The sequence below is a fragment of the Ceratotherium simum genome, chromosome 30 (genome assembly GCF_057802395.1).
Source record: "Ceratotherium simum simum isolate JZ-2026a chromosome 30, ASM5780239v1, whole genome shotgun sequence".
NCBI lineage: Eukaryota > Metazoa > Chordata > Mammalia > Perissodactyla > Rhinocerotidae > Ceratotherium > Ceratotherium simum.
Genome location: NC_141929.1, coordinates 30,395,614 through 30,423,354, shown reverse-complemented (window position 1 = coordinate 30,423,354; position 27,741 = coordinate 30,395,614). Strand labels below are relative to the sequence as shown.

Genomic DNA, 27,741 nt, shown 5'->3' with positions numbered 1-27,741 from the left:
CTTATGGCGCCCTCTGTCTTCATCCTTCTTTCTCTAAGGAGGATGGCTTAATCTCCAGCCTAAGACCGACTTGGTGTCCAAAAAAACATTTATTCCCCAAATTGAGGACACAAATACAGAAATTCACCCTCTCTGGCTTCTGCCCACTCCCACCAGACTAGTCCCCAGCATCCACAATGAGATGCCTTTTTGGCCCATAAACACCTCTGTAGAATACTTCTGTCTGGGCTCTCTAGTCTGAGATACACTTGTCTGAAGCCAGCTGGGCCTCTCATTTACGTTTCAGTGTTCTGTCTGTTGTGGCTCTTCTGCTGCCTTCTTGGCCAGGAGCTCAGTCCAGAAAGCCACTTCCTTATCTTTCAGCTTCTGGGCTGCCTGGGTGGTGACACCAATCTGCAGATAGCCTTCATCCTGGTCATATGCCGGCCAATGGGGCAGCCCCTCCCCATTGGGGTTCCTGGGAACAGAATCAAATAAACATTCCTCAAAGCTATTGTGTGGTCCCAACAACCCTCTGAGATTTTCAGGGACCCCTGACTTCATCTCTGCCAAGAGGCTCATAAGCCTCCAGAGACGGGGAGCTCACCACCTCCTGGGCAGCTTGTTCATTTTTAGAGAACTGTCATGTCAGAGGAGACAGGGCAGGGAGTTTGACCAGAACATTAGAAGCTATCTCTTCCCAACAGATCTGCCATAACCCTACCCACCCCTATTCCATCTTTGCCATGAGGCTCACCCATTCTGAGCAAAGTTGGCCAAAAATTTCATCACCATCTTGCTGAGTTCGATCTCCTCTTCTGAGGCACCCTCTGTGGGGAAGAAGACAAAATCCTTTGTTACTCAAAGTGTGGTTCATTGGTCCGCAGCAACAGTATCTCTTGAGAGCTTGTTAGAAATTCAGAATATGAGCCCTTATTCCAGACATACTGAGTCAAAAGTTATATTTTAAGAAGATTCTGGGTAATTTATGTGCACTTTAAGCTTGAGAGTTACTGATCTTGGATTCAGTGAAGGGCTGCAGTCAATCCATAACCTGGCTGCCTGTCTTCTGTGCCCACCTGTTCTGCCCTCCCCCTACATGGTGGCATTCCCTCACTCCAGGGTTTCCACTACAGCAACACCACCTCCCAAGATTGCTCTCCTTTGAGTCTTTCCTCAATCTCCTCCACCCACCCACATGTGCATAGAATCTGAAAAATAACAGAGCTGCAATGGTCCTAAGGACTTAACCAACCAGGAAATGCCCAGGGGCACTGGTGTGTCACAAAGAATCCTGAGGTGGGTCACAAGTCACCTGTTAGTGACATTTAAGGTATTGGATACATTTGTGAAAGGTTTCTTTAAAATGTTATATTATTAAATATATTAAATTTATGAGTTTTAGATAGATAGATGGTTGGATAGATATTCAGAGAGACACACATTAGCCCTGATTCAAGGTCAGCACCCACTCTAACCTTACTCTCACTCACATTCTGACATGCTCTTGTGAGTAGAAGTGGTGGTGGCATCCTAGCCCTTGAGCAGGGCCTGGCATGTGAGCAACCACCTGTATTATTGATGCCCGGGTCTGGATTCTTAGAGTGACCATGAATGAGGGCACATGGAAATACATTCTCCATCATGCATGTTAGAGCAAGAGAAAGGTTGGGGACCTTTGTAGTTCAACCCTGTTATGGTGAATTCAGGAAGCTAAGACCTGGAGAGAAGGAGGAACTTATCCAAGGCCACCAAACTGAGACATGAACCCCGGTCTCGTAATCCCAAGTTTGTAGTCACCAAACGACCATCACCTTTTAGAAACGGGGCCCCGAAGACTGAGTAGAGCTCATCACCGTGGTCCCTTTTCACCGTCTTGGGTCTCAGGTCTGATGAGAAGCTTGGGCGATACTCAAACTCATACATGTAGGTGGGGGCTCCGGCGTCTGAGAAAACATGGATTCATGTACAGTTCATTTTACCTCATGCACACCTGGAGGGTATCAAGGTCTCTGGGGGGCGCGCAGGGGGGGGTCTCAGGGAATTGGTGGCACACCTGGGTCCTGAGTACACAACAACAACAATATTAATAACAGCTGCCCATTGTGAGTGTCGACTGTATGCTGGACACTGTGTGGCCCTGCAGGAAACCCCTGGTTGTCAGCATAATAGAGAAATAGTGTTTCAGAAAAGTTCCGTGACTTGCTTAAGGGCACATAGTTGCTGGAGGTAGAGCTAGATTTCAGCCAGGTGTTTGTTGAATGAATAAATGAAGATTGAATAATGATTGTTGAAACTTTGGGTAAATCCATTCAAAATAACGACCATTACAGGCACACCGGTTCAATTCACATAAACCCCTTTGCGTACCGATGCATTCACACTCAAGAATATCTACATACATACAGTTTACACTACTGTATTCCATTGATAACAGGCTAGTTTTCATTCCTTTGGAGAATCCCTGCAGCCCAATTGGTGTCTTCTATTCCACCCAGTATTGAACACTTCCAGTATTTTCCTCACTATTCTGAGAAGAGTGAAGCAAATCCAAGTTGCTGGTCTGAAAGTGTGAAAATTGAAATACAAATGTATGAAGAAAGGGAACAATCTGTTTCTTGTGTCTCAGGAAACCACAAACTCAGCATTTCCTATTTCTCTGTCAGCTCACATGTCTAGCCTCTTGCTTGGCCTGGGGAAAGCTGAGGTGGTGGAGAGAAAAGAGGGGCTGAGGGAGGAGGAAGCTGCCTGTCTCCTGCCCCCTCTTCCTCTCCCTGCCTCCTCTCTCACTGTCCCCTCTCCAAGCCCCAGAGATGTCAGCTTTCCTGCTGATGCTTCCCCAGAGCTTCCATCCCTGCTCCTTCAGGGCTAACTCATGGGCCGCTCGGCCGTGGAGATTGGCACTTTGCGTGGATCATAAGGCCCACAGAGGTGTTAAGGGTCACGTCCAAAGTCAGGGTAGTGGAGAAATTTTACAACTTTTTCCCGTTTTGGGTACCTTAACAAATTTGGAAAAAAGGAAAATGAGCAAAAATATCACTTATAATCCCTGCACTCAGAGAGACCTCAGTTAATATTTTAGCACATATCCCTTTAATATTTATAAAATTGGTACAAAATTGTATATGTTATTTTGTAATGACTATAATCATTTCTTCACATCATTAAACATTCATCCACAAATTGCTTTAACAATATACTCCATCCTGACATGAGGACGTAGAATAATTTATTTAATTGCCTCCCTCAACATTGGTTTAGCAAGAGGAGTTGTTTGGAAGAAGCAATCCTCTGTGGTTCCATAATCCACTTGTTAAACAGCTGCTTCAAGGTCAAGAACTCACTGAAAGGAGAAGGTTTAACTTTGCCTTTGCCACTCAGATGTTTTAGAAAGGAATTCAGAACACAACATAGAGGAAAGACCTTCTGTGAATGACAGAACTTATTTTTGGCACGATGCTGCCGAAAAGATATTCTTCTTCTTTTTTTTTTTTTAACATTCTGCCTTAAACCACTGAGATTTATAAAATTCCTAAAATCACGACATAAGTCTTCAAAGGAAAGTCACAGATTTGGATAATAATTAGGAACAACAAGAGAAGCAGAGGGAAAGAGACAGCTAGTAATCAAAAATATGCAGATTAAAAAACTGCATGTTCTTTCTTTTTGGTGAGGAAGGGCTTCTGAAATTGGAAGCGTTATTTTTATTTTTTTAATCTGACTTTCCCACGTGAGAGAATTAAGAAATACACATTCTTATACACTGGAAATCAATTTTACAATTTGTGTCAAAATCTTCACAATGCTCCTATGTTCCAGTCTAGTAACTTCACTTCTAAAAACCAATCCTAAGAAAATTATTAGAGTCTTGGTTAAAGATTTATGCCAATAAGGCTGAGCATAATGTTTCATGTAGCATCAAAATATGAGCAGCCAGCCTAAATATCAAATAAGATACGAATAAATAAGTCTAACGCATCATTCCATGAAATAATGGATATTTTTGATGAGTTTTTATTGACATCGAGGAAATGCCTACAATATAGTGTTCTATGAACAAAAACATAATATAAAATTAATTTTTAAATTATATGTAAGTCATGGAAAGATTATTAGAAGAAAACATATCAAAAATCAAAAATTTATAACAGATACTTCTAGGTAAAAGAGTTAATAGTGACATATAATTTCCTCTTTATGTGTTCCCATGTTTTAAAACTTTCTACAACTGTAAGATATGATATATTATTATATATTAATTTTATATTCAAAAAGTTTTTTTTAATCAAAAAGAGAGTAAGACTAATACAAAAATGAAAGAATAACATTGATAAAATCTGTGTACTCCTTTCAAAAAACTTTGAACTCAAGTCATGAGATATCAGATAAAAAACACAAGTCCAGTGTGGCTGGACCAGCAGACGATGCAGACAGGGATACCACAAATCAGACACATAATAAGAGACAAGTCCAAGTTTATGAAAGAACAGATTTGACCCCAGGCGGACCCTGGCTGAAGAGTTTCATCAGGATCCTTGGGAGGAGGAAGTGGTAACCAGCACCTGTATGTTATTGTCCTGAGTGCTTGGGCACATAGTGGGTCAGCTGTAGATACTTTTGTCATGCTTACAACATCCTGAATTTACAACCCTCCCAGCATGGTTCGAGAGTGAGGTCTAGACCAGAGAACCATTTCCTGACTTGCAGACTAGGTGAAGGAGAGTTCCTAGAAAAGGAAGGGTACTGTGAGGACCTCAAAAAGGCAGCCAGAAGGGGCACCTCCTCTCTAGGTGAGCTCATTCACCCTGACCTCACACCCCACCTACACACCTTGGGTCAATGTAGAAGGTCTCATGGTAGACCTAGCACACACCTGGATGGTCAAAAGCCAGCCACAGACACAAACATTCTCCACACCACCTGCCCCATACCTCCCACACTCATTTCTTTTGGCTTTCTTGGTCCCGACAGCCCTCCTGATCTTCTGCTTGGCTTTAATCTAGCCCCAGCTCCACCAGTTAACAAACTAGTTTGAAGCTCTGGACCTTAGAAACTTTCCAAGACACGTCTTCTAAGATTTGCTCTCTAGCCGCATCGATGACAAAAACTTCAGGTGAGAGTCCCAGTAGCAGATGCTGTTGGTACCTCACCATATACCTACTTCTGGGTATGCCAGCCTGATTTCCACCTCTGGCATCTTTGCCTGAGGTCTTTGGCTACCAGAGACCACTCTGCCCATGTGTGCAGCAGGTCAAAGCACCAGGGAATTAACAACCCCTTAGGAACAGCCTTCAACCAATGACATGTGGAGTTGGAGGATAAATATTTCAGCTCCCATGCTGCTCACCCAGGATAACCCTGAGACATGCCTTCTGCAGGTTTCCCAGAGCTCCCCAGCTCCAGTGTCCACTAGGATACTTGCTTGACAGTGCAGCATGGATTGTCTTCCCTTCTCCCTCCCATGTCACTTCTCCACTCCTCTACTGGTGTTTTCTTGCATTTGGATTATTTTCCCAGTGGCAGCTTCTGGCAGAAACCAACATAGGACAGTGCCCCACCTCGGACCATATGGAATCACCCTTGTAGGCCCAACTCTCAGCAGTTTAAACATATCTGTCTATGTTGAGGGGTGGGCAGGACAGAGAGCGAAGCTGGTGTGGTCAGTGTCCCTTTGCTGTCCAACCTCTGGGACTCACCTCTGTGGAAACGGGCCACAGTCACAGATGGGACACAAAATGTCACATCTCCCAACAAGTCCAGGAACAGATCTTTCTTTTTCACAGGGTCGTCTGTCCCTCCTAAATACTTCTCAGTGGCCACTGGAGTCAGTTCCTCAGGGATGTCCTGAAATGGATCAAGAGTGAAAGTGACCACCTCCCTCTGGTGAGTGACACAGCTTCTCTTCTTGTGTTAATGGTGAACATCTTGCTTCTTGTGCAACCACCCCCCATCTCGGGTGGTGGGTGAGAAAGGCAGAAAAAATGGAGGCAGAACACTGTCCCTAGTCTGTGTTCTGCCGTTTAATTGTTCTGTGATTTGAGGCAACCCCCACCCATTGTTTGGTCTCAGCCAGTCGCTGTGATTCCCTACGTTCTTACAAGTACGGAGTAGGACTTCCACAAGAGTGACGTGGCCGTCTTCTGGTCCAGCTTGCCTTCAGAGAGTGGGTAGCCCATCACCTGTTAAAACGATGGTTAAGCAATTGTGAATCATTGGGAATCACCAAGAAGAACCAAACTGACCAACCGACCAAACCAATGGAGTCTGAAGGTCACCTTGTCATGTCTTGACGAGCATGGGTCTTTGATGAGTTGCACAAACTCAGTGAATCAAATGCACTTATTATATCTGGAAACTCAAGGAGTGAAAAGAGGATAGAGTAAGTGTTAAGAGAAGCTGTCCCAGTCCTTTGCAGTATGTATGTGTATATATATGTCAGGCTAGAGTCCCCATAATGGTCATCGAGACAGAGAGGGAGAGTTTAAGTCAGGCTAGAGTTGAAGTGGAGGGCTCTGGGCAGAGGACACAGACTCACAAATACCCTCCCTATCTCAGCTGACTGAGGAAGCCCCAAATCTTGCCCTCTGGCTTTGGTACTTCAGTATAACCTGTGAAATTGTTCTGAAGTGAGAAGCTCAGAACTCTGCACATAACAGCTCCATCCAAACCTCTGCACTAAGAGGCTTGACCAAACTCTTGCATGGCTTCTAGCAGCTTAAGATCCTGTACTTAGGATGACCCCAGCTTCCCTTAAATTGCCTGCCTAAGAAGCTCCCTGCTGCCAGGAGAATTTACTGTTTGTTCCAGACAAAATCTGGTGATAGGTTGATAGATCCCTGAACCCCCTCTAGGAGCAGCTATTTTAGAAAGCTTGCAATTACAAATCCTTTCTTTGCCCTTTGAGATGTAAATCTATCATGCCAATTGTTTCCTTAAAGACCTGTGAGACATCTCTTTGAAATGCAAACCTTCGGGGAATGACTACTGTTCTCTCTCAGTCCCTGTGGGAGGACCAGGGCCTAACTTCTTTGGGCACCTCACTCTAACTTATCCCACTGTCTCCTGTCATAAAGTCAGGAGAGTGTTTCTCCTCCGGACAGGTGCCAATTAACAAATCCAGGTGGACCAGTCACATGGACCAACCCCCCTCCCACCCCCGCAGGCTTTCCCTGAGCACATCCAGCCTTTAAATAGGCTCCAGCACTTTGTTTCAGGGACTGGAGTTCAGTTCACGCTGGACTCTTCCCTACTGCAGTGGTTAACTGAATAAAACCTGTCCTCACCCCTTCAACTAGTGTCGGCTTTGTTTATCGTTGGCAGAAGGGGAAGCCCATCCTAACTTTTAGCAGTCAGTTTTAACTCAAGAAGAGACAAGTTCCTCTCGGTCTTTCCACTTAGATGACTAGAAGCGTGTGTGGGATTTATGGAGAAACTATGAAAGCACCAAGCCCAAGGGGAGAGGCTGCAAGATCCCAGGCCTCACTCTCCTTAACTCCCCAGGTCCTTCCCCTTTCCAGGCATCGGTTTTCTCATCTGCCCAGGGATTGTCTCTACAGGCCCTCCCAGAATCCACATTTCAGGATTCTTGGATTGGAAGACAATCAGAGAGTGTTTGGGGAGAGGGGTCCCCAGGGCCGCACACCCAGGTGATACTGGGGCCATCGCTGAGAAGGTTTCCATGGAAATGTCAACTTGTGTGAAGGGGACAGTGGCCCTGGACCCTGAGGGGTTCTGGAGAAGGAAGATCTCCGGTGATCAGAGATGGGAGGGGTGATGTGAAGGGCAGTGGAAGTGAGTCTAAGGTTCCAGCACATTCTCACCCTTGGAAGATGCCAGCCAAACTCTTGCTTGTTGATTCCAACGATGTAGGGAACAGTGTTGAATGTCTTTTCAGCTAGAATCTCTTCAGGCATCTTTGGCAGCAGCACTCCATCAACCACAGCGGGCAGGAAGGGATGACTCTGGGGAAGAGGAAGCATAGTGTCTGCGCTTCCCCTCTCGAGGAAACACCCACCTCCCCCTCTCTGCCTGTCTGAGCGGGAGGTCACTACCTTAGACCCGCATGGATTTCATCTGTTTAGCCTGTTTCCCTGTTATACCCCCAGCTCCTGAATCAGGTCCTGGCCCTTAGTAATTACTGATTAAATCTTTGCCGAATGACTGAGTGAATCTCATTTAATCCTCACAACACCTTTCAAGGTAAGTGCTCCTGTCCTCAGGTAGAGAGCAGAGGGGACAGGAGTGTAAGACAGTAATGCCACTGGAACCTGGAAATGCATTGGAAGGTAGGAGGGGAGGAGGAAGAAGAGGGGGAGGATACCACTAGAGTTTCCTGGGTGGCTGGGAGGAGGGTGGTGTCCTCAGAACTGAGAATCTTGGCTCCCTTCCTGACGGCCTGTCAGACAGTGGAGCTTGCACAGCCAATCAACCCTGCAGCCTCCAGGAGAAGATCTGGGCTCCTCAAGGAAGGCTCCTAAAGAAACCTTTATCTAGTTATCTCCGTCTCCCCATGGTGGAAATTTCCAGTCCAGGCTTCTCCCTTAGGGGCATTTTTGGGAGCAGGAAATGTAAACAAGAAAAGAATAGGCTGTGTCCAGGGCACACAGAGTTGATGACTGGGAGCACTGGACTGGGAGTCAGGGGAGGGATCCACTCCCTCCATAGGCATTCCAGTCCTACATCTGGTCCTCCTGACTGTGTTATCTAGGCAAGTCATTGCCCCTTTCTGGGCCTCAGCAATGTGAACACAAGTAGTTACTATGAGTCCACAGGAGGGATTTTCTCATTCATATGTAACTGGAGCTTAAAGGTATCAAGACTCAAAACCTGTAACCAAGAAACCAAAGTTCCTTACCTCTCTGGGGTCTCCAAGTAAATCAAGAGTGAAAAATTTCTGTGAAGACAAAGGCAGAGGATGTGGGTGAGAAGCTTCCTGGGAGAAAAGCTGGGCACTGGCTCCGCCGTGCCTGAGTACAGGCTGTGGGTGTAGGACGGGGAGGGGAACTCTGGAGAGGATATCTGTGGTTGTGCCTGCCACCCCCTCCATCCACTTCCCCTTCTTGTTCCCCCAAGAAACAACACCCTAATTTTCCTTTTGGGGACATCCTTCTTCCCCCCTTTTACTCCATGAATCCAGGCATCTGTATGTGACCTGTTTTCCTGACCACAGAGATCAGTTCAGGAATGAGCCCATGCCCATATCGGTTCAATAAAGTTTACCCCAAAACTGTTGTTGGAATTATTGGAAAAGATGGTTTAAGCAGATAGGACATAAGTCTAGTGTGCTGTTGTTGTCTTTAACCTCCCCAGGAGATTAACCTGCCTGAGGGTGAAGTCAACACTGAGAGGTAAAAAGCTGAGGGATAGAGACAGATTCTTAATAATATCATATGTGCATCTGGATCCAGCTTTGCCTGAAGCCTTCTACTCCTGAACTCTAGTTTAGTTTTCAGTTAGTTACTTGAAAAGTCTTTTATAACACATTTGTTTTTCTGCTCTAGGCACTTTGAGATGAATTTTCTCATCTTGCTTTAGAAAGTCCTGAGTCATTCAAGCTCACAGCAGTTGACCCCACCCTACTTTGTTGTGTGTTCACTAAGATTGCACTGATTGTAATGTCAAACTGTAGTTAACAAGTATGATCAGCATGTAGCAAGTGGTCTGTAAGTGTTCCTCCATTATGGGTTGTAGACCAACCAACCAGGTAGGGGTGTGTGTGTGTTTGAATTAGGGAGAGTGGATAATCATGGAAATACTTCCACTTGAAGTATTTCAGAAGAATAACATTGACACTTAGGTTCTCTGGGTTTTCCTAAAGTCACCAACTCTCCACTTAAAAGCTGCTTCCTCTTGTGCCACATGGAGAATTTTGAAATAAACTTGCCTCTTTCCAGGCATCAGAAAACAGTTGTGCTTTAATTCTTTGAACACATTGGTCACCTTATTTGAGCCTGTGAAACCACGATCCAAGCCCCAAGGCCACACTGGAGTCACCACAAGGAAATTGAGCAGAGTTCAGTGCTAGAGGCCTGTCCAGGGGTCCAGGAGTATCCTTGGGAGCCCAGGGTCCAGACAGAAAGTCCACGGGCTCAGGCTACTCCTGGGCTCACATTCACACCCTCTTCCCACAAAGAGAATAGTTCCTGTTGTCCCTAGATGCTGTATTCTCTGGATGTCTGTCCTGCTATAGCTTCCCTGTGGTGACACACTGCCATAGGCAGCCATCAATCCACAAATGTCATCTTCACTGTAAAGTATCCTTGTGACTATAATGAATTCTTCCCCTCTGTACACTCCCAACACACTTAACCCGTGATGTATATGAGCGTGTTTCTCCTTGAATAGTTCCTTGTGACCAGGGACTGTATCCAATTCATGTCTGCATCACCCTTCCTTTTACCTACCCATATACTTAGCACAGGTAGATGGATGGATAAATGGATGGATACGTGGGTGGGTGGATGGAGTTGATCAATACATGGAGTATGGGTATATCAGATGGATAAGTGGATAGGTGGATGATAATTAGCATATAGGTGATGGATGGATCATTGATTTTATAGGGATAGACGATAGAGTGAAGCTATATGGTCACTGGACGATGAATCAATGATTGATAATAGATGAATGAAAGTTATGGATGGATTGATATTAAATTCACGAAATGATATTGATAAATTGCATAGACTGGTGGATGGATAGATGGATAATAAGATGATGAGTGGATAAACGGATGGATGAATGAATGAACATGTGTTTATCCTAGAATCATAATTGAGGTAGAGTCTCAGAAAATCTAGATAATTGAGCCAACAGTCGGTTATAATTGAGATAGTTTCTCAATTAGCCAAGGTAAATTGTGACAACCTTTCTGAAAATCTTTGTTCTTAATATCCCCATCACTGAAATTCAGGATGGTAGTTACCTCTGGTAATACATAATGTTTAATTTCTTAAAAATATATCTGAAAACAAGAAATGGCAAAATACTAAGTTTTGATAGAGCTAGGGGAATATTACACAATTGTTCACTATGTTGTTTTTTGACTTCACTAACATTTGAGATATTTCATAATAAAAAAGAAAGAAAAGAAGTTCCCCATTCAGATCCAGAGGCTGACACTGCTCCCAAGGCAAGACACTGTCCCAGGTAGTTTTTCTGGGGCAAGGGGATAGCTGAATTGGTAAAGTCTGGGGCCAATTTTACAGTGTGGGGGGCTTGTGTGGCCACGAGAACAGATGCACCTACCATCTTCCGCGACGTCTCCCGGAGCTCGTCCTCTGTCTTCTGGCGCAAGCACTGAACAATGACAGCCGAGGTGGTGGCGTTACACCCAGCAAAGACAGCAATTTTCTGCAGAGATCACAGGTGACAGCAAAATTCAAGAGCCATGTCCTTTCCCTCAGTAAACAAAGAAGTGTTCTATGCCAAGCCCAATTTCTAACGGCAGCAGTGGGGTGGCAGAAAATGCTCTAGACCAGCAGGTTTGGGTCCTGGTCCCAGTCACGCCAGTTACACAAGCTCTGTCTCTGTCACCTTATCTCTGTTAAAATGGGCACAGTGATCTCAGAGCTGAACATCTAAGGAGAGGCCGCATGGAGTGGGGCTTAAGAGCGTGGAGCCCAGAATCACACTGTCTGGTTTCAAATCTCAGCTCATCCACTTACTAGCCACTTGGCATCTGGAAATTCACTTACAAAGTGACCAGAGGAGAAGAGACAGATGGACAGAAGGCAGCCTCCATGATGGTGGGGCCGTGGAGAGTGTGTAGGGCTCCCCAGAGCCTAGGACAGTGTCTGACACAGAATCTATGCTCAGTATGAATTTGTTGAATGAATAAAAAGGCACAGAGAGAAGTAGAGGGGAGAGAGAGAGAGAGAGAGAAGGAGCAAGAATAAGAGTCTTAGATTCCCTTCATTCTGCCAATTTCTGGTTCCAGTTTGATAGAGAAATCTAGCCTCATCTCTGCCACCTTTATATCCTGTAAATAAATTCCCTCTTCTTGACTTAAGCCTGGTCAACTCGGCTTCTGTTCTTTACAACAAAAGAATTCTGAAAAACATTCTCAAAAATTCTAAGAATTTCAGTGTCTTCCTTTCCTCTCCTCCTACTTTCCAGCCTCTCTAAGTCTGGCTGCTGCCCCCACCGCTCCAGGAAACCAGGTCTCACAGCCATACCAAAACACCCCACGCCATCGACTCCAGTGGGCAACGTCAGCGGAGCCTCCTGTTGCTCACTCTTCCTTGGCTTCCTAACAGTCTCCAGATAAAGACAAAGTCCTCACAGGGTCCTGTGCAGCATGGCCCCTGCAATGGCCCCTGCAACGTCCCCATCCTCAGTTCACTCCAGGTGCCCTCTGCTCCTTCTGCTCTGGACACATCAGCGTTTCTCACTCTCTGTCACTAAAATACTCTCTTCTGCTGCAGGACATTTGCACATGCTGTTCCCTCTTCCTGGAATGTTCTTCTCTCACCAAGTAAATTACTGCTCTTCCATTTGATCTCAACTCATTGATCACTTTTTCCAGGAAGACTTTCCTGATAATCTCCCCCTACATACTGTACTAACTGCTCCTTTTAGACTCTATTATACATCAGGTACCTCTCCTTTATTGCACTTGTCAGAGTTGACATTTATAATTTGTGTGATTATGTAATCATTAATCTGTCTCCTCCGTTAGAAGAAGCTTCATGAGATTGCTAGATGTCTGGATCTATCAAAATTTTTTGTTGAGTGAATGAATGAATGAATGAATGATCTAGGAACAACCCCCAGTCACAGGTCCTCAGAGAAGGACTACATGGAACCCACACACTGCAAGTGGGTTCACCAGAACTCAGACCCTGAGGGAGACAACTCACAGTGACAGTCCACTGCCCACTGTCTGGCCCGGCCCCTACTTTGACACATGTTGGGAAGTGTGGCCAGTGGACAGTGCCCTGTGCTGGCAGTGCAGAATCATGAGCTTGAGTCCCAGCTCTGCTCTGATCACTCTCTGACCTAGACAAGCTCCTTCCGCACTCCGTCCAGTTTGCTCAGCTGGATAACTGGGAGGTTGGGGGAGGGGTCACCTTGCCTTTCCCCCTCAGCCATTCTCACTTCTGTGATTTTTGAGGATGTCAGCTGGATCCCATGGCAGGAAAGGCCCCTGAAGACTCCAGGAGAGCAGAGCAAAGGGTGCAGGGGTCGTCCAGTGTGAGACCTACCTGAGCTGCGGCCTTTGAGTCCTTCTTGACAACGGCAGTAACGAGGGCCACCCCGCTCTCAGAGATGGCCCGGTGGAAGAGGTTCTTGGCCAGTGGAGATAACACCTGAGAGGGAAGGGAGTGGAAGAGAGTTTACGCTCACGAGGAGGGGTCTTCAAGAGCTACCCCCATCCACAGCTCTGCCCTGGATCATTCCCCTGGAGACCCTGGGGCTCAGTGGACATGACAGGTCCTCTCCTTGCCTGGACTGTTCCGCAGGCTGATCCTGGGACCCAGCTTCTCCAAGAAAACCTCCCTCAGCTGGAGGGAGGCAGGAGCACAGAGTGAGGGACAGACAGGAAGTGTGTGGCACATGCTGATTATAACAATCAAAAGTACCTGAAAGACTCTTAGAAATTCCAAGCAACACTTTAAAGACACAGTTCTGATTCTGCATTTCCATTACTCAGAATTTATCCTAAGAAAAATGATCATGGAGGCACACAACCATTTCTAAGAATGCTCATTTGGTTCCAAATAGTAAAAATTGGAAATAAAACAATGTTCCAATAATATGAGATCGGCTAAACAAGCTATTTTTCCATTCTTACCATGGAACACTACACAACTATAAGAAACGAAATTATGGAACAGCATTTAACATTTAGGGAAATATTTATGTTACATTATAACGGTAAGGAATGTTTTTTGTTAAAAAATCCTAGATAGATGATATATATGTATATAGATAGATAGATAGATAGATAGATAGATAGATAGATAGATAGATAGATAGATAGATATAGACAAGGTGAGTAATGGAAAAAAGTCTAGAAGAATATGTGTTAAACTGTCCATGGTGAGTATCCCTGGATAATGGGATTATGGATGACATTTTTCTTCTCTGCTTTTGTCGATACTTTTCCTTTTTATCCTCTTTATAAAATATAAAAACATCTCCCTCTGAGTATTCAACTATGAAAGCAACACATGTTTTAAAATTACAGTAATAACGCTGACCCTCTGCTCGACTCTGAGGCAGCTGCTGGGTTCCTTTCAGCTCCCAGCACCTTCTAATCTGGTTTTCCACCCTTTCTTCCCTCAGAGTCTCCCTCAGCCCCATTCCCCACACCAGGCTCCCAGGTCATGTCTGTGTCCCACATCCCTGTCCCAACCCTCCCCATCCCATCTTCTGACCCCTCATCCCTCCCACCCACCTTCCCTCAACCCAGCTCCATCCCTCAGGCCAGAGACTGCTGCCTTCCCTCTTGGGCATGGAGGAGATATCAGACAACCTCAGAGGAGGCCCCTGACCTCTTTCTTCTTAGTGCTTGTGTCCCCCTGAGATGTAGATCTGGCTTCAAAACAAACCATGACACTCTGCCCAACTCTCATGGTTTCCTCCTCTGATTCATAATTTATACCCACACCTACTTCCCAAGAGAAGTGAGGTGAGTCCTAATGTCAAAATGATTAGGAAGGGGAGAGAGAGCTCAACCAGGTGAGAAGAGAGGGAACGCCATTGTGGCAGCTGCTGCTGGAGATTCTTATGGCCCGCGGATGCTAGCTGATCTCTAAGCTTTCTGGGAGCCAAGGAGAGCTTGGCCTTTAACTCTCCACCCTCTGATGCTATGCAGAATGGGGTCTTGAATCCAGGTCTTGCAAGTAAGGGTACCCATGGCTAGATTGTCTGGTCTCCAAGGGGTCCTATCAACAGCCACATCACATCCAGGAACACTTACAAGAATAGAGACACTTTCACCTCCTGCTGACTCTCCAAAGATGGTCACGGAGCCTGGGTCCCCTCCAAAGTTGGCAATGTTCTCCTGGACCCAGCGCAGTGCAGCCACCTGGTCCAAGTGACCCCAGTTTCCCCGGCTGTGCTCGTCCCCTGTGCTGGGAGTAAGAGAACAGGGTGGGGTGGGAGCAGAGACGTCATGGCAGGGCTCTCAGGACCATAGATGGGGCTGGGGGCTCTAGGTGAGCCTTCTGGAATGAGATGAGGTTTCCACAGCCCTGACACAGGGGTCTTCACCCGCCTTCCTCTCCTGCAGCATGTTCTGTTGTGGGCTCTACAGTCCTTCATCCGCATCTATCTATTGAGCATCTACCATGTGCAAACACTGTCCTAAGAGCCAGGAGCCCATCTGAGAACAAAACAGGCAAACCTCTGACTACACAGAGCTCACACTACAGATCATAAGAAACTAAACAGCTAAGTATAGAATATAATGTCAGGTAGTGAAAGTACTTTCAGGAAAAATAAAACTGGGTAAGGGGAAAGGCAAAGGTGGGGCAGTGAGGTCCTATTTCAGATCACATGACCAGGGAAGGCCTCTTTGAGGCTGTGGTATTTGAGTAGAGACCTGAATTAATGAGCACAGAGCCTTGCAAATATCCAATGAGGGGAATTCCAGGTGGAAGAAACAGCAAGTGCAAAGGCCCTGGAGTCCAGTGAATAAAGTGTGAGTGTAGGACATGCAGCTAGAGAGAGGCCTGTGGGCCTTAGTAAGGATGTCTAGGTCTTTGTAAATGAGGAGGAAAGTCACTGCAGGGGAAAGACATGACACCATTTATGTCTTACTTGGTCACTCTGCTACTGTATGGATCAGACAGAGTGTAAAAGTAGCAGGGTTATAAAAGTAGGAGATTGTTACAATAATCCAGGTGAGAGACAGAGGGTTTTGATTAGGATGGGTGGGAGGCAGGAAGTCGGAAGTCGTTGAATTCTAAATGAACCAGAGGATGTGCTGACCCACTGGATGGTGGCATGAGAAAAAGAGGAGTCAAGCCTGATCACAAGACCTTTACCCTGAGCAACCGGAAGGATAGAGCTGCCAGCAGATGAGCAGGAGGCACTGTGGGGAAAGTAGGAGTGTTTTGGGGAAGGGCCAGTAGGAGTCCAGGGTTTAGTTCGTCCCTGTGAAGTGTGAGGTGCCCTTTAGACGTCCAGTGGAGACAGCAGGAGATAGAAGAACGTAGTTAATGGTGTGCATCTGGGTTTCAAAGGAGAAGTTGGGGCTAACAATAGGGAGCTATGAAAGTGCCCCCTGAGCTCACTCAGGGCAGCAGTGTAGATGGAGAGGGAGACACACTCAGAGGCCCAAGGACAGGGAGGAGGAGGGTCCAGTGAAGGGACTGAGAACGAGCCGTCAGTGAGGTAGGAGGTGGCCAGGAGCTGAGAGAAGGGAGCATTTCAATAAGGTGTGAAAGATCACGTGTGGATGCTGCCAAGACCACGTGTGGGTGTTTGCCAAAGTTGAGCCAAGAGCTAGTGGGTTATTGATGACCTCGACCACAATAGTCTGGTGGCACGGTCGGGGTATAAACCCATTGGCATAGGTAGAGAGGAGAGGAAGTGGGAAGAGCTAATGTACCTGTTTTACTGTAATGGCAAGCAGAGAAATGGTCCATGGGTGAAAGGTATGAGGAGTCTCATGAAGGCGATACATCCTGGGACACGACTCACATAGGATAACCCTTTTCCAGCTCCATAGGTAATTCCAGGGAGGAGCCCACCCCTCCCCCATCCCACCCATCAGCCATCTCAGGCTCAGAGGTCCTGGGGCTGGTGCATTCAGAAAATGCTCATAGTAACTGTGTCTTGCAGGAAACCTGGTCCTGTTTCCACGGAGACGAGATGGAGAAGACTCTAGCTTTGACTCATGAATATGCCAAATACAGAAGGAAATGGGATGAGAGGACCTGACATTTCCTGGGAGGGTTGTCCACTGGGATTGGATGCCCCGACAACCTCCCCGTTCCAGGCCCCCATTCCTTCCGCCGCAAGCATTCACTGAGCTCCCACCAGGAGTCTGCTCCTTCCTAGTTTTCCTCGAGGCAAGATGTGTATGATTCTGAGTGCTGTGCTGCATGCTAACTGTCATTTAGAGGTTGCAATGAGCTGGGGCAGCACAGCTGAAGAGGAGATGAATATTTTAGAGGAGGCAACATTTGAGTTAGCCGGCCCTCATCGCCTAGTTGTTGAGATTCAGTGCTCTCACCATTGTGGCCGGGTTTGTTTCCAGTCAGGGAACCACACCACCCGTCTGTCGGATGTCATACTCTGGTGGCTGTGTGTCGCTGTGATGCTGAAAGTTATGCCCCCAGTGTTTCAAATATCAGCAGGGTCACCTATGGTGACAGATTCCAGTGAAGCTTCCAGACGAAGATAGACTAAGAAGGAACTCGCCACCCACTTCTGAAAACACAGCTGAGCATTTTCATTTTCTGAAACAGCACTGGGAGATGAGAGTGTGGCACAAAAAAGACCCGACAAGTTTCCCTTCTGCTGGAGACAGTCCCTAGGAGGCATAATCGTCTTGACGGCACTAACAACAAACACAATTTGGGTTGGGCGTTACAGGATGAATAAACGTTTGTCAGGTGGAATGGGCATTCCAGGCTAGGGAACAGCACATGCAAAGCTCAGAAGCAGTGGACCAGTGTGGCTGGGGAAGGAGAACGTAGGTGGAGCCCAATTATGAAGGGATTGGGAATTGAGCAAAGATCCCCTTGAGGGCTGACATGACAAGAGCTGGGTCCTAGCACCCTTGCTTTGGGGGCCAGTGTGCAGTGAGAAGAGACTGATATCTTACCTGAGGAATCCCCAGATGCCCAGGCGGTACTGAATGGTCACCACCACCACGTTTTCATGGGCAGAGAGGGGCAGCCCATCATAGGTTGATGCTCCGCCTAACACCAGACCACCTCCATGGAGCCACACCATCACCTGGACAGGGAGGAAGACACCATACTGGATACAGGAAGCAGAGCTGGCAAGGACCTCAAGAGGTTGTCTGGTTTGGACGCCTACTTCACGGCCGTGACTCAAGGAGGTCTGAATTTACCGGTCCCCAGCAAAGGTGGAGCAGTCTGTTGCTCTCTTCCCCCATTCTCCCTGGTGGAGCCCAGGCCACCACCCCACTCAATGCATCCTAGCTGCCCCTGCCTGTCTCTCCACCCCAGTGCCACATCCTCCAAGGGCTCTTCATGCTGAGAACACCATCATGGGTGCATTTAAGATTAAGGGTGTCATCTTCTCCCCAACAGTCCCATCATCCTCTTGCCTGGACCCCTCACCCAGCTCAGCATACTGTTCATGCCACAGCCCTTGTACTTCAGCTTCAAAGTAGTCACCTCTTATGTGGTGAATTAAACCTCTCTCATGTGTGGATGATCATCTCAAGAGGCACGCTTGGTCCCAGTGGTATCTCTTCCATATGTTCTTTTCCTCTGCCTCCTCTGCATCCCTAAATCCCACCGATCCTCCAAAGCCCAGCCTCAAAGCCACCTCCTCCGAGAACCCTGCAGTCATTTGACAAAAATGACCTGAGAAGCTACTGTGTGTTGGGGACTGTGATAAAAATTGGGGATGAGAGTGGACACAACAATTCGCGACTCATGGCTCTTGCATTTAAAGAGCTCATGCAGCAGAGAAGTGAGAAACGCAAAAATAATACTATCGAAATAATTTTGTCACTAAAAAAAAAGAACTCATAACACAAACTATGTGCGCAGTACTGTTCTAAGCATTTAAAAATAAACCATCCATGAGGTAGGGACTACTATTGTCCCATTTAACAAACAGAAAAACTGAGGCACTTCACCAGCCCGAGGTCATGCAGCTAATAAGCAGTGGACGCAGGACTTGAACCCAGGCAGTCTGGCTCCAGAGTCCACAAGGTGAGCTGCCCAGCACACTGCAGCCAACGGCCACAGTGCAGTAGGTCAGCTGTTAGGGAAGGAGTAAGATCTTCCCTTCAACTCTAACTAACATGTCAGGAGTACTGTGCTTGTGTGCCTCGCCTGGCACTGAGATAAAGCTTGATATTCGTCATTGAACCCTCATATGTGATTGTTCTTGGTTTATGGAAACAGAGACAAGTGTCAGCTAGTAAAAGGCAGAACCAGGATTTAAACCCAGGCCCTGCAGTTCCAGAAACTGTGTCCATAACTAGAGGTTCTCCTGCCTCCAGGTTCCCGGAGCCCCTGTTCCTGCCGCACCTCTGATCCCTGGAGGGACTGAATGTGAGTCATCTCTGAGGGAAGGCTGAGACAAAGTTGGGTCAGCAGTTTTCTGCTGAAGTTAGTTTCTGTCTGTGCAGCCCAGATGGTAAGATCCTCCAAGGCAGGGGCTGTGTAGTGATGGTTTTATGTTTCTCCTTTATCCTAACCCCCAAGTCTAGCTATGTGTATGGGGCACTGAGTACATGATAGAAGAAGAAATAAATGAATTAATGAACCAATGAGTGAACCCTTGCCCCCACCTATTTGGGCCAAGCTTGTGCAGTGCCACTTCTAGTCACCAGTTCACAGACGCCTCCTCCACTCCTGGGCATTGTGCCGGGTGTGTCCTGGGAGATGGCTGGGTGCTCACACCCCTCCCTTCTCCACCCCAAGGATCCTCTCCTTTTCCAGCAGACCCTCCCCACCTTCCAGCCTGTTCTGGAAGCCTGTCCCATCTCCGGGCCTCCGTTTATTTAAGAAATGCTGACTCACTGGATCATCAGCCCATGCCAAAGACAATCAGGGAGGGAAATGAGGTACAACAAAGTCCCAGATAGTTGGCCAAAGGCAAAGGAAAGTGCTTCTTGGGTTGACCCATGATCTGTCCCCACACTTCCCTCACAGGACACCTCAGAGTGGGATCTTTGTGTGCTGAGGAAAGGCCACACACAGGCTCAAGTTCCTAGTCTGTGTAAAGAGCACTGCTTTGAAGATGAGAAGACTCGCACTCTCATCCTGCCAACCCTATGTGTGACCTCACCTTCCCGTCTCTGGGCCTCAGTTTCTCCACTGGTAGAGAAAGGGTTGGGTTTTTGGCTTATCTCTAACATTCCTTCCAGTTCTAACTTTATTGGCAATTATATCCTAGCTTCTCTGGGTATCAGATTCCAAATCTAGCAACTAAGGGTAATCATTCCTCTCCCTCTATTAGCATGAGAGAACTGGAAAAATTAAAATGTACGTTACGGATGTACAGCAAACTCCCCAGAGGCCCTAGGTCTGTCACTAGGGGAAAATGAGGTATGAAAACTTGTGTTTCCTGTGGTCACATGGTCTGGCTGTGGTGGGAAAACGAAGCCCTAGGGCCCCTGAAACAGCCATGGCAGGTGAGGCCCCCACCCCAAGCTGCCTTCATCCTCTTCCAGTCTCCACCAGAAGATCCCACAGCGCTGGAACTCACTGTTTACCGGCAGCCTGCTTTCGTTCGTCAAGTCAGCAGGAGCGTAAATATTTAGGTAAAGACAGTCTTCAGAAAACTGGAGAGAGATGTTCTCCTTTCTGTTGGTAATCAGGTCTGAGAGCATCTGCCCCGCCACCGGGTCTTGGGAGCACCTGAGAGGGGCGGGGAGAAAGAAGAACTCCTGAGGTTCAATCAGAGCTAAGCGAGGAGATGTCTCCTGCAGTCAGGCTGGGCCTTGGACTGGGAGGTTTAAACCTGTAATAGAGTTACTTTTACCAAACTTGAGAGACTGAAATGCAAAGGAGGCTGTCTGGGAATCTGGGTTGGGGGCTGTGGGGCTCACTAAGGTCTTCCAGGACTGTGTATAGTGAGGAGGCCTAGCACTGTCCCCTTCCAGAGCCTTCGGGATGCCCTGGGTCAAGGAGAGGAGGCTGCCTATGCACCTGGGAGAGGACCATTTCCTGCACACTCTGGACACACCCTGGCTACCCTGGGCTCCCTTTGGTGGGCTACAGGGTGACCATGTTCCTCCATCAGGTAAACCATGTGTTCTAGTCCACAGCAGACATTCATAATCCATGAGAAGTCACTCAAATGGCAGACATTTGGGGTATGCAACAGGTCAGGGGTGAAATATTTGTGGGGCAACAGCAGGAGAACTGTGTTCTAGTCCTGCCTCCGCCACTAATTTTCTCAGTGACCTTGGGTGAATACCTTGCCTGGTCTTGTCCCCAATCTGCCAGGTCTCGGTGAGGGAAGTGGTTTCTATAAGGGTCTTGCAGCCCTGACATGCTAAGATTCTATCATCAACCCATCCCAGGCAAGCACTAATAGTTGCCTTAATAACAGATCTTAAAGATCCAACATAGATTATAATTGGTAACATTTACTGAGTTCTTTTGCCAATCTTGTTTTAAGTACCCCTTACATACTAACTCATTTAATCATCAGATCAGCCCCATGATGTAAGTTCTATTATTATATCCATTTTACAGTTGAGGAAACTGAGGAACAGAGAGGTCAGAGAATTTATTTAAGGTCACATAGCCAGAAAGACCCATACTATGTAGTGCTAATATTTCGAAGGACGTTACAAGCAACAATTCGGAATCTCTATATACCCAGCAGGCAAACATCACTGCCCCAGTATGTAGACGAGGTAACTGAGGCCCTAAAGTGCTTGGACGACACGGCTGTCAAGTGACAGAGTCAGAGCCCACAAAGAAGAATTCCTGATCTCCGTCCTGGAGGAACTTGGCCCAGATCACCAAGAGCAAGGGGCATAATATTCATAAAAGAAAAATTCAAAAGTTAAAGAAGAGTTCAATGTCACTAGTATTCAAATAAATGCAGAAAAAATAGCAAAATTATACAAATAATTATGATGATAGTAATAATTATTATTGCATTGTCTACCCAATAGGCAAAAAATGTTTTTAATAACCCCAAGCATTGCCAAAGTTTCAGTGGATAGAGGTTTCCATATATTAGCAAAAGGAGTGTAGTTGGACATTTCTGGAGGAAAACTTAAGAAAACGTGTATACTCTTTGACTCAAAAAAATCATTTCTTTGAACTTACCTGAAAATATTCATGAGTGTACACATAGATTTAGCTGCAGGATGTTTTATGAGAGTGCTATTTATATTATCAAAAACATTAATGAAAACTTGAACTCAAATAAGAGATTGGGTAAATAAATTATGATTCAATACCCAAGGTAATGCAGCTATTAAATGTCAGGCTGTGATATTTAATGACATAGAATGTTGTTCATGATATACTTGTAAGTGAGCAAAGCAGGCATCCAAACTATCTGTAAAGTGTGATGGGTTATTATGATTTATAATAAGAAATATATATTTGGTCTTCCTCCAGTTTCTGGCACAGAGCTCCTAAAACCTTGGAATTTCCTAGGAGATGAGAGCCATAAAGGTGTGTTTATGTTAATAATGTGACTTTTGGACCTCACCTGAGGCTGCAGGCTTGTTGCCAGGAGAACCAACCAGTGATTAGAGGGTTGTAATTTTCAGTCCACCCCCTGACCTCTGGGGAACGGAGAGGGTCTGCAGGGTGAATCAACGGTCAGTGACCAATGATTTAATCAACTGTGCCTAAGTAATGAAGCTCCATAAAATACCCAAAGGACGGGAGTTCAGAGAGCTTCCAGGTTGGTGAACCAGAACGCTTTCACGTGCTACCGTGCCAGGCCCCAAACTCCCCGAGGACAGAAGCTCCTTTCTTCAGAACCTCGTCATATGTATCTCTTGATCCGGCTCCTGATTCGTATCCTTTAATATCCTTCATACTAAACTGGTCATCTACTGAGTAAACTAGTTTCTATGAGCCGCTCTAGCAAATTAATGACTTGGAGGGGGTCATGGGAACCTCTGATTTATAACCGGTCAATCAGTCAGAAGCACAGGTAATAACCTGGACTTGCGATGGGCATCTGAAGCAGAGGACAGTCTTGTGGGACTGAGCCCTTAACCTGTGGTATCTGACACTATCACTTGATAAATAGTGTCAGAATTAATTTAATTTCAGGACACCCAGCGAGTGTCTGAGAATTGCTTGTTGGTGTGAAAAAACAACACATCTTGGAATTGCGTGCAGAGTCTTATGTGACTCTATTTTTAAGGGAGAAAATATGCAACAGATAAGAGACTGGAAAACTAGAATCAAAAATATGAACAGCAGTTCCCTCCAGGGAGTGGAATCATATATGATTTTCATTTACTTACCTTTCCTTACCTGTACTTCCTCACTTTTCTGTAATAAATATGTATTACACATGCAATCAGGAAATAAAAACAGTGAATATTATTTTAGAAAGGAAGGAAGAATGGAAGGGGAGAAGAGTAGAGAAGAGGAAAACAAAAGAAAAGAACAAAAGAAAAGAAGAGAAGAAAGAAAAGAAGGCAGTAAGCGGCAGGACTCTGGAAATCTCCAGAAATGCCTTCCTGAGATGAATAAGGTCTGAAGGGAGGCACATAGGCATCCAGGCACCCTGGGGTGAGGCTGAGGGACTTCTTTGCCCAACTTGGCCAGGGTGACTAGGACACACCTACCACTGCTCTGCTCATGACTAGGTGGCTAGGCATACTTGGGAATTGAGAACTTGCCTGGTCAACACCCCAAAGCACTCCTCACCCACATACTGCCTGGCTCACCCCACTCGCCAACTATGGCAAAGTTCAAGACAGGAGAATAAACAGAACCACTACTTCTATTCCCTCTCACCTACTCATCTTTTTATTTTTTCAAAGCATTTACCATATTCTAACACATTACATAATTCATTTATTAATTTGCATGTTGTTTATTATCTGTCTCCCCTGCTAGAATGTAAGCACCTTGAAGACAGGATCTTTGTTCTGTTCACTAGTGGGTCTCGGAAAACTAAAACATGACTAGCACACAGTAGGTGTTCAACAACTATGTATTGAATAAAGGGGTCTAGAATGCTGTGAGAGTTCTGGAAAGTCTCTAAGGATTTACAGTATCTTGAGGATTCCAGAACAAAGTATGAGGCACTCAGAGGATTGCCTTGGCTCCTTCCTGCATCACTTTGAGGCAAACACCCCACTGAAAGATACCAAAGCCACCCCCCGGCTTACATTGGAGGGTAGGAGGTGGTGTTCTTCACGACGTGCCATGGTTCTGCAGGCTGTGGCGGAGCAAACCTCAGGGGTCCAAGAGGGGGCTTGGCAAAAGGGACGCCCAGGAAGACGGCCACGGGCTGTGCAAATCCTTCTTTTTTTTTTTTTAAAGATTTTATATATTTATTTTTCCCCCAAAGCCCCAGTACATAGTTGTCTGTCATAACTGCACATCCTTCTAGTTGCTGTATGTGGGACGCGGCCTCAGCATGGCTGGAGGAGTGGTGCCTCGGTGCTCACCCGGGATCCGAACCCGGGCCGCCGGCAGCGGAGCGCATGCACTTAACCGCTAAGCCACGGGGCCGGCCCCAAATCCTTCTAAGCTGACGTACTTCCCCAGGACCTTGCCCTGCACAGTGTCCACAACAGGCGGTGAGGGTGGGAGCCCTGCTGGACATCAGGAGGAAATGAAGACACGTCAATGGTGAAGGGCTTGACTTGTATTCCAGGTGGGTCTTGCCAATTTTACATGTGACCTTGAATGAGTCACCTCAACTTTCTAGTTCTCAGTTTCTTCTTATGTAAAACGGAAATGATGTTAACTGTCCCTCCTAACTCATAGGGCTATCTCAAGGAGCAAATTGGAATTGGAGGTAAAACAGCATCAAGTGAAAAGTAAATGCAAGAAGGAGGGCTGCTGGGAGTGAACAGACACTAGGTTTCCACTCTCAGGAGCCTCTGGAAACAATTATCCACTAGGATCCTGGTGCTGAGCTGCATGCTGGATGGGAGGATGAACAAGAGGCGGCCCCTCTTCTCAGAAGCTCTGAACCTTGTAGTGAGAATGAGCCACATACATACTTGACCCTCCTTCTGGGAAGAAAGTGGTCAGTGTCCTGAGAGAAGCACCAGTAAGGTCCTACAGGAGTGAGAAGAGGGAGCGAGGGCTTCTATTGGTGGCCTCATGGAGGCCGTGACCATGGAACTGGGACTTGCAGCAGGGGGAGGACTGAGCAAGGGGAGTTGGAAGAGGGAGTATAAAGGTACAAAGCAGAGAAGAGAATGTGCCGAGGCTCTGAGACAGCAAAATGCAAGGCCTGCCCGAGGAAGAGTGATGGAACATTTGAGCCAGAGGGAGTCTGTGGGGAGGGGAAAAGAATCCTGGGCTGAGAGAGGTTCATGTCTGGGAGGGCCTCGAATGCCAGGCTAAGGGTTTGGGCTTTATTTAGCGGGTAAATGAGCAGCAGGGAACAGTTCTGGAGTGCGGGAGAGGGACACAACCAGCTTGAAGAGGATTCTTCGGGTGGCTCTGAGCAGGGTTGTCCAGAAGGGGAGAGACGGGGGTCAGCTTCCTGTCTGTTCCATTCTTGTGGAGCAGACGGTGCTTCCTCACTGAGCTGAAATTCACCTCCCTGCAGCTGCCCCATCAGCCCTGTTTCTACCTGCTGTGGGAACATCCTGAGCTGTCATGGGGCAGGCGGCCTTTCAGACACTTGATCGTTCCCATCCCTCAGGTCAGCTCTTGTGTGTCCCCTCTTTGTTCAAGCATTCCTCATAGGAAATGATGTCTAGCCTCTCATCCTCCCAATTGCTCTCCTTTAGATGTAGACAAAAAGTCAACATCTCCCTCAAAGTGTGTGGCCAGAACAGAAAATAATAATCCAGATTTCTTCTTGTAGAAGAATAACCAATGCTCACCTTCAAGAGAGATGAAGTGAACAGCGGCCAGATTGCCAAGAGTGAGAAAGTGGGTGATGGGGTGACGTCATCAGCAATAATGGTAAGAGCGGCAGTTACCATGTATGTAATAGGTAATGTTTATATACTGAGCACTTCCTATGTGCTGGATGTGCATTCCAGGTCAGTTAAAGTAATCTTCACAAAATCTTGCTAAGTAGTAGTTCATATGCCCATTTTATAGATGAGGAAGCTGAGGAAATGGAGGCATCCAGTGTGGACTTTCTGAAGTTGGAAATGGGATGGCCTTGCAAAAGGGGGACCACTGGTAAAGGAATGATCTCTCCTAATTTGCTTCTCCCTCTGCCCCTACATTCAGTTCCCGGCATCCCACAGTGTCATGCCACCAGAAAGAAGATAGAGTCCGGATGGGGCCTGGGCTGTCAGGACACTGGTGGCCAGAGCATTGGCTCTAGACTCAGGGGTCACAGAAAGATTCCAGAGCGTGATTTTCCAGCTGACGTTGAACAAGGACATTTCCCTGTCTGAGACTCAGTTTCTCCATCCATCAAATGGCACAGATGCGTTCTGAGGGGCCTTGCTGCACCCTTGTATTAACCATGTCTTTAGTGTCTGTATTTGATGTTTTGACGTCTGGGGCCTTGCAGACCCTGCCCCTCCCAGAGGCAGCCATTCCTAGAGGTGGGAACCAGTTTGTCCTTCCAGCATGCCACAGCCCACACCCCAACCACCTTCTTTATCAGGCTCCTGCCCTAATCACTCCAGGGCCAGGTACCTGACAACTGCAGACAGCCCAGAGGTCCCAGAGCCTGTTGAAATTGTTTAGTTTGCCAACCCTGAATCCGCTTATCCCACCTCGCCCCTCCCTCTCACAGCAACCAGGATGAAGACTCTTGCCCACAATTCCTCCTCCTCCTTCTGCCTTCTGAACCACTGGTGCTTCCCCTTGTGGCCCACCGTGGGGTTGACGTGCTCCCTCCCCTTGGGAACTGTGAGTAACAGACTCTCTTTCCAATGGCAGTCGGCTCCTGGTCTGTTTGCCTTACCATGCCTCAAATTTCTATTAACACATTATTTTAAAACAACTGTTTTATTGATGAATTCTTATTTTCCACTGTTTCCATACCAGGAACTATGCTCTTTAGAAACAACAACCCATTTCCTCCTCACAACAGCCCAATGAGGTAGGTACTGTCCTTATCCCTATTTTAGAGGGGGAAACTGAGACACAGAAAAGTGAAGTTCCTTGCCTAAGGACACACAGATAATAAGTGCTGAGCCAGGACTCAAAGCCACGTACTCTGGTTCCAGAGTCCATGTTTAATATCTGCTAAGCCACTCTCCATGATTTTGGCCATATCTGGACTAATCATGAAGGGGAAATAAACTGAGTTCTCCAAAGCTCTCATCTGCGAGGCATGAGGTTAGCTGATTGTTCTCCTGTGCTGGGAGCGGGCAGCTGAGGTCTCAGCATTTATCCTCCTTAGCTGGGGCTGACTTGGCTGGGCACTCCAAGTCTGGAGGGCACTTGCTGCAGATCCAGACCTGTCATGCCTTTGTGTCATAAGCAGCTCCTTCACCTCATCGCTGGACAAGTATTTCCAAATGTGCCACCTCTATTTGTATTTCAGAAGGACTCACCCCAAGCCGTGGAAGCAGCGAGGGAGACCAGGACCAGAGCGAAGAGCCACATCATGGAAGGACAGTAGCTACTGGGCCTGCAGGTCTCTGCACCTTTTTGAAGGGCTGTGCAGTCCAGCGCCAGAGCCCCAGCTCTGGCCCCGCCCCTCACTTCCCACCCTCCTCCAGCTCCCGCCCCCTCCAGCTCCAGCTCCCTCAGTTCCTGCCCCCTAAATCTGCTCCCCTACAGCTCCTGCCTGCCCAAAAGCTCTCACCCCATCCCCTGCCCTATAGCCGGATCAGGAGATAGCATAAAAGCTCTATACTTTCCAAATTTTGTTCTGGGCATCTGTTGGGGCCTCTACACCATGTCCACCCAGAGTTTACTCTCTTTTATCCAAACAGCCTGAACAAATCTCTCTGATTAAGATAGCCACAGACTCTTCAAACAACTTGTTACATAAGGGTAT

General features: G+C 46.9%; 1 protein-coding gene across 1 annotated transcript; it reads right to left on the bottom strand.

Moving 5' to 3' along the window:
• Positions 1–282: 282 nt before the first annotated feature.
• On the bottom strand, positions 283–27,344 carry LOC101407875 (liver carboxylesterase-like). The gene is made up of 15 exons (XM_087420351.1): positions 27,293–27,344; positions 24,312–24,403; positions 23,972–24,093; positions 20,360–20,504; positions 17,762–17,895; positions 14,906–15,059; positions 13,185–13,289; positions 11,227–11,331; positions 8,834–8,872; positions 7,800–7,940; positions 6,078–6,158; positions 5,676–5,823; positions 1,794–1,925; positions 737–809; positions 283–457 (listed from the first exon to the last, which is right to left on the bottom strand). The coding sequence occupies exons 1-15, from the start codon at positions 27,342–27,344 to the stop codon at positions 283–285; spliced, it is 1,698 nt and encodes a 565-aa protein (XP_087276477.1).
• Between the last annotated feature and the right edge of the window lie 397 nt (positions 27,345–27,741).

Bases quoted from the DNA above. Each gene is read 5' to 3' on its own strand.
- LOC101407875 (XM_087420351.1), bottom strand. From the start codon at position 27,344: ATGTGGCTCTTCGCTCTGGTCCTGGTCTCCCTCGCTGCTTCCACGGCT. The intron at 24,094-24,311 runs GTGGCTTAGCGG...GGATTTGCACAG, and splicing joins AAGGATTTGGGGCCGGCCCC to CCCGTGGCCGTCTTCCTGGG. The intron at 5,824-6,077 runs GTAAGAACGTAG...GATCCATTTCAG, and splicing joins GGAAGTCCTACTCCGTACTT to GACATCCCTGAGGAACTGAC.